General features: G+C 47.3%; 3 protein-coding genes across 3 annotated transcripts; 1 reads left to right on the top strand and 2 right to left on the bottom strand.

The window, feature by feature from the left end:
• Window positions 1-677: 677 nt before the first annotated feature.
• On the bottom strand, window positions 678-3,113 carry F5891DRAFT_1194606 (uncharacterized protein; the record flags this gene model as incomplete). The annotated part of the gene is made up of 7 exons (XM_041367965.1): window positions 678-946; window positions 998-1,021; window positions 1,079-1,861; window positions 1,915-2,106; window positions 2,162-2,297; window positions 2,363-2,549; window positions 2,602-3,113. The coding sequence occupies 7 exons, from the start codon at window positions 3,111-3,113 to the stop codon at window positions 678-680; spliced, it is 2,103 nt and encodes a 700-aa protein (XP_041220667.1).
• Window positions 3,114-5,889: 2,776 nt separating this feature from the next.
• Window positions 5,890-8,269, top strand: F5891DRAFT_984542 (uncharacterized protein; the record flags this gene model as incomplete). The annotated part of the gene is made up of 5 exons (XM_041377462.1): window positions 5,890-6,096; window positions 6,147-6,437; window positions 6,540-6,720; window positions 6,766-6,930; window positions 6,981-8,269. The coding sequence occupies 5 exons, from the start codon at window positions 5,890-5,892 to the stop codon at window positions 8,267-8,269; spliced, it is 2,133 nt and encodes a 710-aa protein (XP_041220668.1).
• Window positions 8,270-8,704: 435 nt separating this feature from the next.
• On the bottom strand, window positions 8,705-10,514 carry F5891DRAFT_984543 (uncharacterized protein; the record flags this gene model as incomplete). The annotated part of the gene is made up of 7 exons (XM_041377463.1): window positions 8,705-8,820; window positions 8,864-8,947; window positions 8,994-9,077; window positions 9,124-9,612; window positions 9,794-9,958; window positions 10,009-10,062; window positions 10,241-10,514. The coding sequence occupies 7 exons, from the start codon at window positions 10,512-10,514 to the stop codon at window positions 8,705-8,707; spliced, it is 1,266 nt and encodes a 421-aa protein (XP_041220669.1).
• Between the last annotated feature and the right edge of the window lie 562 nt (window positions 10,515-11,076).

The raw sequence follows: 11,076 nt of genomic DNA on the forward strand, positions 1-11,076 counted from the left end.
ATGTCATGTCATCCTTAGGTTTTGGACGAGGCCAAGTAAGGTCTCGTTGATCTCCTCCAGGATGCTTTTAGTGCCGCCACCACCAGCCTGGCCCTGGACAACGATCTTCTGGAGCTCAGTAGCACATTTCGGTATTTACTTCTTTTCGGTGTCGTCAAGCTGGTCCTTGAACTCATCTATGGCTGTAGGCATAAATGGTGAGATAACAAACAAATTGCATCTCGCTCGGAGTCACAGAAGACAGCTGTGCTGATCAATGCTTTCCTCGGGACAACTCGCACATACCAGATTCGCACCGGAGACAACGAGTATGACATGTGAAACATGGACAGTAATTTAGCTAACTTGTGAAAACTGTGACGCAGTCAGACCACCTCGTACGTATTACAGAATGACCGCATAGGAAGCATTAAACACCATCCGCTCCGGGGGGAAACTTCAATGATAATTCGCGCAAGCGTCATTCAGTCTGGACTGCCGTTTAGCCAACGAATCATCGTACCGGATGGCATCCGCGTCTAGTTAGTTTGCAAAATACATTGCAGCGGTATCGATTTTAATGCTGAGTGTACACTCAATGTCACCGAATGCAGTAAGGATTGAATATGCTCAATTTTGCGACAAAGTGGGCCGTCTATGATATATCAGGTCTATAAACGACTTCTTACGACTATATATTAAGAAATTGGCCGGAAGGTTGGATTTGTCTTTATAAAGCCTGCCTGTGCGTGTTTGGCAAGTTCTTGGTACATATGGGCCTGCCGAATCGCATAACACTTGTGTCCCTCCGGTAGTGCTTCGCTGTTTGATGTGAGCCTTGTTAACCACATGCTTGCTTTGAAGAGAAAAAACTCCAGGGTCCAACCCATTTCATGTTCAACCAGAATGAGTTCTTCCACCCATCGGTCGCGTAATGCTTTCGTGCGAAGCCAATGAACCCTGTAAACTGTTGTGTCTTGAGCCTTGGCCCGAAACCCCCGGATTGCAACGGACTTACATTCATTCATCCAATCACTGCTGACTAAATCACCTTGTATGTCTAGAGACCAGAACCACGGAAGAGTTGCATTTCACTGACCCCGGGCATTTGGGTCCGCCATGGCAGCAGTTGTTTTGAGATGGCTCTTTTCCATCCGGAGGTACTTATTAAGCAGGCCATGAGCTTCCAGGTTTCCGAGTTGTGCCCGACATTTCATATAAATCATTGTGTTGAGTCGGATGACCTGTTTGACCGAATGAACCTGCGTCCATGCCCTTGTTGATTTGGCTTGTGATTTCGCTGGACACACGGCGGTATGAAAGAGCACAGCCTTATCCGCTAGATGCATTCTGATCGCTTGCAAGGCATCGTTGGCCTGACCTTCCTGAAGTGCAATTTCCTGACCAATGAGGTGTTCAACTCCCAGCTCCCCACAGCGTGCTACGCCAATATTGGATGGCAGAGGTATCACGATCTTCTCTGGGTAGAATGAATCCCGCAGCTGACGTCCATCGGCTTCCGGGTCAGATTCGGTATCACTGCCATCAATTCCATTACCTTCTGAATCGTCATCTATGAAGTCCAAGTGGAGATCTCTAATGTCATCATCAACATCAAAGCCCTCGCCGAGATGAATTGCCGCCACAATAGTGAATTCATCTATCCGGCTTTGCAATTTTGTCCGACGTCTGCATATATCCAAGGTTTGGGTCTCTGTGGGGTGTCTGCCGAGCTTCCTAATATCCATAGTGAGTGCTATCTGAACCTCTTCTATGGTAATGCCAGATGCAATCCATGTGGCAGCACCTCGTTGCAGATTCCCACCCAATCGGCCTACTCGGGAGGACAGTAAAGCTAGCTCCTGTTGCTTCCGAGTTGGTGCTGATCAATGTAAGTGGATTTCTGGATCGGATGCTGAGGGAGCAGAAACTCACCCCTCTTTAACTGTACTTCAAACACATCCATTGCCGATGGATCGGCGACTCGACATGAATGAGCATATCGGTCCTGTTCCTCCCATTTTGCAACCATGATAGGATCGGTGGTGTCATTGAGCTTGTCAAAAGCAGAGGCACTTTCTGTGATGCCCTTAATAGCTTCCTTATATTTCCGGCAAAGAAAACCGCCTGCATTATGTCTTTAAAAAGTCTTCCCCAAGGAGATGTATAACTCAACTCATACGAATCATCTTCATAAAATTAGAGTCATTCATCTGGTAATCAGACACTCTTGCTGATGGGGGGTCGACATCCCTCTCGCAGCAGGAGATATGATATTCAGAGGCGCCCACAACGTCTCCATGATTTCTCCGTCGATCCTAGCGGCCCCGGTGATAAATGTTGATGCGTACCGAACATAGCATTTGTCTTGGTGTCCATGAACATGCCAGAGGCCAATTCCCGGTATGATCTCCATACCAGAAGGGAGGCTCAAATAGAGGCTCTCGCTCACCCGATGCTGGAAGTGCTTGTTATACTGACAATTAACGTCATAAAATGTGAAAGCTTGACTGAGCCCATCCGTGTGGTGGCTTAATGCGTGACATAGGGCGTAGTCCATATTCATTTGCCTAATCATGGACGTCACCTCGTGAATCAAATCGGTGGAATCCTGAAACATACCATTCGCCCTTTTGAAAATCCACAATGGAATGAGGCACAAAACAGCCGTGGCGGGCGCATGCGCAACCGCCTATCCCGGTAGCTTCTAGTTTGTGTTGCGAAGCATTGGCCTGGTTTACGGCTCGGTGATTGTTGCACTCGGATGGTTGAACAACGTCGTTGGCAACCGCTAGATGAGCCTTATATTGGTCTTTGGAAACCATGAAGCACTGGCCATCAGTCAACCAGACTTCGTCTTCCAGATGAGTGGGATGAAGGTGTTCTGCTTTGAAGTTGCCGTCCATAACCAGCGATCGGGCATATAGCCAACTGGGATCATCAGCGCTCCTATCAGATGGCAGTGGGGAGTTGATGCTGGGCTGCGGGCAAGCCGGGCAAAAGAGAGCGAGTTCACCGGATGTCGGCCTTCTTCTCTCATAACCAAACCCATTCCATTTCAACAGCTTCAGCTGTCGCCATTGCTGTGCTACCCTCATCAATTCTCTGTAACGGTCCTGTGGGGAATTGAACATTTATAACCATGATTTTCTATATGCAACATGTACCAGGGACTAGATGCGGAAATATACTTGACGTCATTCTTCTCAACTTGTTGTAGTAATTCATCGCCGAAGTTCCGCATTCCAAGTTGTCCAAGGCGAAACCGTCCAGCACCGGAAAGGTAAAGGCAGTCTTCGGTCGGGTGAACGATGCCTGGAAACATGCCCATCTCAAATAATTGCTTGTCGGCGGTGCAAGCATTTGGACATTGACAAAACCGTATCATGAGTGAATGTACTCTGGACTTGTCAACAATAGTAATGCATTGCTTGCCGTTCAAGAATGGAAGTTTGAGTATGGTAGGGAGGTCCTCTTCCGGTTGATGTATCGGCTCGTTGGTATCCTCCCATTTGTGAATATCACCAAGTATTGGACAAGGCTTTCCCTGATGCCCCAAATGAATTTCCATACCTACAGTGGCTCAAAAAAGTGTCCCAATGTTTGTAGGTTTTCATGTAATTGTGTTATTGCGAGCCAGGGTGTGAGAATCTGACTAAGTCAAAGGGAGGTCCCAAAAAGCTCCGCTTCTCGGTTACAATTATGTCCCCTATAGCGTGAGAATCCATTGACGCCGTGCGAAGATATGGCTATTTTAATTAGGTGACTCATTGGGACACTTTTTTGAGTTTGAATCAATTATACATAATCTCTATAATTCTAGTACTTAGTGTTTCCTCCCTTAGCTTTAATGACTGCTGCTACCCTCCTAGGCATACTCTCTATCAATTTTTGACACTCCTCCTTAGCAATCTTTCCCCACTCTACTACAACTCTCTCCCATAACTGAAATAGTCCATTAGGTGGGTCTTGATAGGCAGCAAGCATTCTCTTGAGTAATTCCCAAAGATGTTCAATGGGATTGAGGTCTGGAGACTGTGCTGGCCATGATAGGACAGTAATATCATGGTCCTCAAACCATTTGGTGGCCAACTTTGAGGTATGCTTGGGGTCATTATCTTGTTGGAAGATAATGTCTTCTTCATCAATACCTGATTCTTGCATGCTTTTGAGCAGACACTCCTCCAGAATGGAGACATACTGCTCTGCATTCATCCTCCCCTCCACCTCACATAGAATTCCCACCCCATGCCACCCCATGCAGCCCCACACCATCATATTTCCTCCTCCAAACTTAAGAGTACCTTTCACTTCTTTTTCTCCAAGTGGATCTCCTGCCTTTTTCCAAACATACTCTTGACCATCTGACCAAATAACTCTCTTCCAGTCCTCTATAGTCCAGTGCTGGTGCTTTAAAGCAAATGCTAGTCTCCTTTTCCTATGGGCTGGTGACAGTAGGGGTTTCTTCTTCTTGACTACAGCTTTAAGATTGGCTTCCTTGAGGGTGTTCCTGACTGTTTGAGTGGAGACAGTGGTAGTGATGATGGAATTGATGTATTTTGTGGCTTGAACAGCAGTAGAGGCCTTTTCAGATATAATATGATGAACAAGAGCTCTTTTGTCATGCAGAGTAAGTTTAGAAGGACGACCCATTTTGACATTTTCTTTGTTGGGAATATTCTGGTTTATAACCCTGGCAATAGTTGACTTCCCCAGACCAGTTTTGGAGGCAATCTGCCTGATAGATAGACCAGAGGTGGAGAGAAAAAGGATATTATCTCTTTGAGAAGAGGAAATAGACTTCATGCTGATTATGAGGGACATGATGTTATTGGAAGGGTTTATATATGTACAGGATATTAAAATGAGACCATATTGTCAATATGGGACCATTTATATATATATTTGTAAATGGTGTCATGTCTAAATGATCTGATTTTCATATTTTAATAAAAACTCAAAAAAGTGTCCCAATGAGTCACCTAATTAAAATAGCCATATCTTCGCACGGCGTCAATGGATTCTCACGCTATAGGGGACATAATTGTAACCGAGAAGCGGAGCTTTTTGGGACCTCCCTTTGACTTAGTCAGATTCTCACACCCTGGCTCGCAATAACACAATTACATGAAAACCTACAAACATTGGGACACTTTTTTGAGCCACTGTATCTTAGTCAGAGACGTTTCCTCAAAAAATCCCCCATTCTATTTCCCAATCTTATGGAAGGGCAGTCTCCGGTGCTCATCTCTGCAGCACTTCAAACAAAATAACGGGTCGCCGAGACAGTCGTGGCACCTATACACGGTTGACTCAGCCCTGCACACGCAGCATGATTTGTCCGCTGTTGGAGCCTCTCTTTCATGGAGGATCCGGAGGTAATCATCCGTCTGAAATTTCCATTCCCGGAGATAATCATTTGGGCTCTAGGGCATGGGTCAGAGCAAAACGCATGGCATAAACATGGTAGCGCACCTTTGTCTTCTTTCTCCCTGACGGTAAGTTGAGGGCACCAATTGGCTCCTTATTCCCAAAGTCCTCATAGCCAGCATTGAAATCGGTTGACGATTGATCCCATGCGCAATCAGAATTGTGTTTTCTGGGAGACTTTGCTGGAGATGATTGCACTGGATGGGCTTGACTGACTGCGTTTGACTGGGCACCACTTCCCTTTCAAGCCACGAGTGGTCTCCTTCGTTGTCCATGTCACCCAGTGCACCGTTCCCCACGGAGCCAATGTCCTTACCCTAGACTTACCCATTTGGTGACTGAGAACTTGTGTGAAATTTAGGACGCTCAACAATTGTATTCTAATTCATGTCTCGCTTAATAGCCGAAGTGAAGCGCAAATTGAGTAAGATTAATATTTTCAAAACAACCCAAGTCAATCAATAACCTTGTCCTTCAATAATGTCCGACCAACACTCTGCCTCTGATTCAGAGTCTAACAAACAACCTCCAGCAAATGAAGAAGAAGTTACTGTTCTGCAGTCTTACCTCGAACAATGGCTCTCTGCTAATCCATTGGAGCGAAAGAATATCTTGAGAGCAGCTACAATGGAAGCCCGGACAAAAGCACCTGTGATGTCAATCGTGCTGTCCAAGGCTCGCAAAGCGGTGCATTGCCATTAAATTTTGCGCATATGATGCTCACCATCATGATTCAGACATACGACACATGGTTCTGCAACAATGCGAAGGCCAAGAAACCGGGAAAACCCCCCATCAAGATGGGGCAGAAATGGACTGAGAGAAGTGTCATAGACACACTCCGGAAGAAGGAGCTCTTGAAGAAAATCGAGGACGAGACCGGGGCCAAACCCGGAACGAAAGAGATGATGAACCATTACACGGTCCACCTAAACCAGCTGATGGCATCACTTTCACCGGAAGACCTTGAAGAAGCCCAAGAGACAGCCAATGACTGGAATACTCGGGGTGTTCCAGACGATGTCAAAGTCGAGATTGCGAGAAAGAAAGGCGACGACATGATCTGACACTTCGCATCGGAAATGTGGAACTGCGCGGGGATGAGGGTATTTGTTTTATCAGCTTGGAAGGATGGGGAGAGCAAGGTCCAGGTGGCCGGGTTTGTTTTCCGACCACTGGGATCCACAACTTCTCACCCCGCAGACAGACATGACTATAACCAAGAGTTCGGTGGTGCCGCGTCGTTCATGAAGAGTTACAACTGGAAAGTGATTGAGCCAGAATGGGACGCATATGCCGCCAGTGTATTTGGTAAGCCACTTCATTATGTATCCGGTGCAATCTAACTGTGATCAGAGGGCGATGTGGACGAGAATCCGGTTGCTCGGAAGAAAGGCAGACAGGACAACACTTATACCCTTGATGTCGGAGATGATGGCTATCCCGTCGTCCCTGCATATGGCTCCATGGATTTAGATACGAAGAAGGCCGTCGTCCGGGCATTTTTGACTTGGCATTACAGTGCGTTGATTTCTGTCATACGACGAATTGAAAATCTAAGCAACCTGAAGGGAAGTGTTGTGGGGACCCCAAAGTCTCTGTGCTGTGGAAGTATGTGATACACAGGTACAACAAGATTATTCCCGGACAATATCTTCCAGAAGGTCACAATCTCGCTGAGCCATCAAAGCTAAGACAGATCCACGCCACAGAGCTGTTACAATTTTGGCATGACAGGCAGGAGGAAGGGGAACAGCATGTCTTTGAATTCGTAGGATGGTGGGATAATGATAGTCAAGACATTGTCCTTGCAGCCGACCAAGATGAGCGGGTCACAAGCCGGGCGCAGCCAACCCTCTGGACTAAGAAGACATCAGGGTCAAAGTCAAACAAGTCCGGTCATCCGCGCCAACCTACAGTGAAAAAATCATCTTCTGGTAACAAGGTGAAGGACGGGGAGCCTGCTGCTGCAGCTTGTTCTGGAGTGAAGACAATAAAGAGCGCATCTGCTTCAACTCTCCGAAAACAGGGTGGGGGATTGAAGAACAAACCCATGTCATCCAACGAGGATAGTCACTACACCGGGAAACCGAGCGATGAATCTTCCGATGAACCATCCGATGACTCGGAGGATGATACGCCACCTCCCCGGAAAGGAAGGCTATCGGAAATTAGGAACAAGTGTACCGGGTCACATACGCACCGCTCCCGAGCATCTCTCAAGAGTCAAGATGACTCTAACTGTGAGGTTGAACTGGATATCGCTTGCAAAGCAGTTGTGCCTTCGGACAAACATGCCCGGAAGGATATGGGTGCACACATCAGAGCCCGGGCGGCTGATATCAGCTTGACAGACAGGAGGGTCCAACGTGACAAGGGTGATGTGAAGCAGACCGCAAAGGTCACCGCACGCGAGCGCTCCAAGTCCAGCATGGCACAAACCATCACCCACCCTATTCGCATGGTTGGCCCGGCTTCCTGGGCTGGTGGCAGTGCACCCGGTAACCAGGCTCGTGGCGATTGCGAAGATTCTGTATCAACAGGAACAGGGATGCTATCAATCCCCATAGCACGCCATTTGGCTCATGACGGACATACGAGGAAGGAAGGAAGGAAACGTGCAGCCGAAGAAACGTTGGAGGGGCCACCTGCGAAGCGGTCAAGAAGCAGAGCAATCATAAAAACGGCCATTGAGAATGTCAACAAGCCCGCGGACAAGAAACTGAAGAAACGGGTCACTGATGAATGCATGGATGGCTCTCCTTCAAAACGCACCCAGAGCAAAACCTCCAATCTCATTCCCGCGAAACATTCCCGGAAGCCAAACTCCCAATATGCTGCCGACTATGTCAAATCTTGAGTAAATGGTCTATGATATGATTCTCACTTCCAACTTTCATCAGATACACAGACATGGACATTGTCAAATTTGTTTGTATGGTAATACATAAAACTACTACTGGGCGGTTCTTTGCACTAAACAACCTTCTGAGAATCAAGCGATGTCTACTCTTTTTGTTGATCGCCCTGCTGAAGGTTTGTTATCATGGCATCCAACGGATCCATAATATGCCGGTGGATGTCCAGCAATCGGTAAATTGCAACAAGATCCTCACCGAGCTCCGTCACTCTATCCTGTGCTTCTGCATATGCACCTAAGAGCCTCTGGTTGGCCCTAAATGTGGCTGCCAGAAATTGGTCTCGCACGCCAGCAGGATTGTCCGTGACTATGTTTTGAATATACTCATTCCCTGCCGTGAATACAAGTTAGTTATAATCATCATATAAGTCAATATCACTTATGCTGGTCAGTTCCGATGCTGTTCAGCCTCTGGATGGCTCGGTTCATCGACCAACCAGCCTCTTCAAAAGTGTTTTGTTGGGATACTTCACGTGACGACGGTGAGCAAGCTGCACAATGAGCGACATAAGCAGCATATGTGAAAACACTCACATGCAGCAGCCGACGTCAGATCGATCACATCCGGTCTCTCTATTCGCATTGGGTTACCCCTTAGGCCCCTCTTTGAGGGGGGCACTGGATTTTCATTAGCGACGTGCATGGTATTTGCGGAATAACTTACATCCAGCTGCCGATGTCAGGTCGATCACATCCGGTCTCACAATGCTCGTCGACCTGTTTCTTGGATTGCTCTTTGAGGTGGGAGCTGTCATGCGATTAGCGACATGCATAGTACATGTGGAATAACTTACATCTAGAAGGCGATTTGAAGCCAATTGGACTTTGCCAGCACATCAGCGTCGGACTGTCCCAACCGCAGTCATATGGGTCATCTGGATCCGCAAGTGGGGCCGCATTGTTGGCATTCATTTGGTCCTCCCATCCGCAATTGTAAGGATCTTCCGGTACGACACTGGAGATGACCGTGGTAGGCACCACACAATCTTCCGGTTGATCACCCCATCCGCAGTCATATGGATCTTCTCGGTGTTTGGGAGTTGGCGCTGAGGTTGCTATCACAGCACCATCATCTGGCTGAGCCTCCCATCCACAGTCATATGGATCTTCTTGGTGTCCTAGAGTTGTCACTGAGGCCGTGAGTTGGTCCTCCATAGGATCCTCCCATCCGCAGTCATATGCATCTTCCTCAACCATTGACGGACCTTCTTTCTCCGACGAATCCTGCCATCTAAAGCTATTTGAATCTTCTTGCACTCCCGGCATTTCGACATCCATGGGATCTTTTCATCTGCAGTCATACAAATCTACTCTATCTCCTGAGGACGAGCCCGGGTCCAATTGTTCAGCAGCTGATGGATCCTCCCACCCACAGTCATAAGGGTCTGCCATAGGTAATCCGGACGTGACATTTGCTGATATGCTGCGGGTTAGTTCTATCCAAGCTGTATCCCGGGTACTCACATCCATCCGGCCCCGCATGTTCATGCATTGATCCCACATCCGTGGTATCACCACCCTCTGGTATGTGACCGAGAGGTGACCCGTCCAAGTTTTTGCTTCTCGGAGATTGTGGACAAGCCGTTGTTGCATTGGCACGCCCATGAACCATGTCAAGGACATGGATATCTTTAATGATAGATCAGAATCTATTTGGTGTAGGATGGGATGTGACGCACCCACTAGCATGCTGGTAACCTCATCGAATTCTCCTAAGAAGCACATGTCATATCCTACGTTACACGGTGAGCTTAGTAATACAAGTGGATCCAGAGATTAACGTACTTATGTCCTTGTTTGCGATGGGATCATGCATCCACTATTGGCTCAACTGTACCTCGTCGGCCAAGTTGTATTCTGTCATGCAAGTTCTTAGTAATCCCGGATCAGAAGTTTCGAGAGCCGACTTACGTTTGAACCTTATATAAGGTTCCACCCCGATCAGGCCCTTAAACCTCGGTATCTGTGACAACTTGGGCGGAATCCATGAGTCTAACAGAGTGTATCCGCTCCACCAAGCTAGGGGCCCCTTGAATTTGTCATTTGTTACCTCCGGAGAGGTGCTATAAGTAGATCTGTGGGAGTCAGAGGAACTAACATAGCTACTGTAAGAAGTAGGACTGGTGTCGGAGTCACCATCATCTGAATATACCGTAGTAGCAAAGCGAACGCTCTTTCTGACCATGATTGTTTTGTACGAAATAAGGAGGTCGGGGAAGGATTACGATGGGCCAAGATATACCTCGATTTGTGGATCACCCAACTGTGTTAATGCGTGGGACAATAGTCACAGAAGAAGTTGTATTACGTGACAATTGCATTAACCGGTCCACACCATGCGTCCATAATACTATCGGCTACCACAACTTCGGACAACCAGTTGTTCGGACAGTCACACAATGTAACAGGATAGTAACACAATGTCACATCCGCTGCAGACAAGCTCCGCTCAGCATGCAGTAGCTGGCACAGGCAGCGTTTACATGCGATGTCGTGGCTTTGTATTCATTATGGTCAGTAAAAACAACTAGAAGTGATTTATTGAATACGCATTATCAACTGGTACGAAATTATGAGGGGCCGTAGGTACTGTTAAGATGACTTGCATATGGTAAGTAGGTGTTGTGTAAGATTCCAGAACTGAAACTCCGCTACGGCAGACTCGGCTTGGTGACAGGCAGACATGATTTTTGACTCTGTCACACCTCAACAAGGATCTCAATCATTTCTTGACGAATTTCAAAGTT

This window comes from Suillus fuscotomentosus, assembly GCF_016647785.1.
Source record: "Suillus fuscotomentosus strain FC203 chromosome Unknown F5891scaffold_71, whole genome shotgun sequence".
Lineage (NCBI taxonomy): Eukaryota > Fungi > Basidiomycota > Agaricomycetes > Boletales > Suillaceae > Suillus > Suillus fuscotomentosus.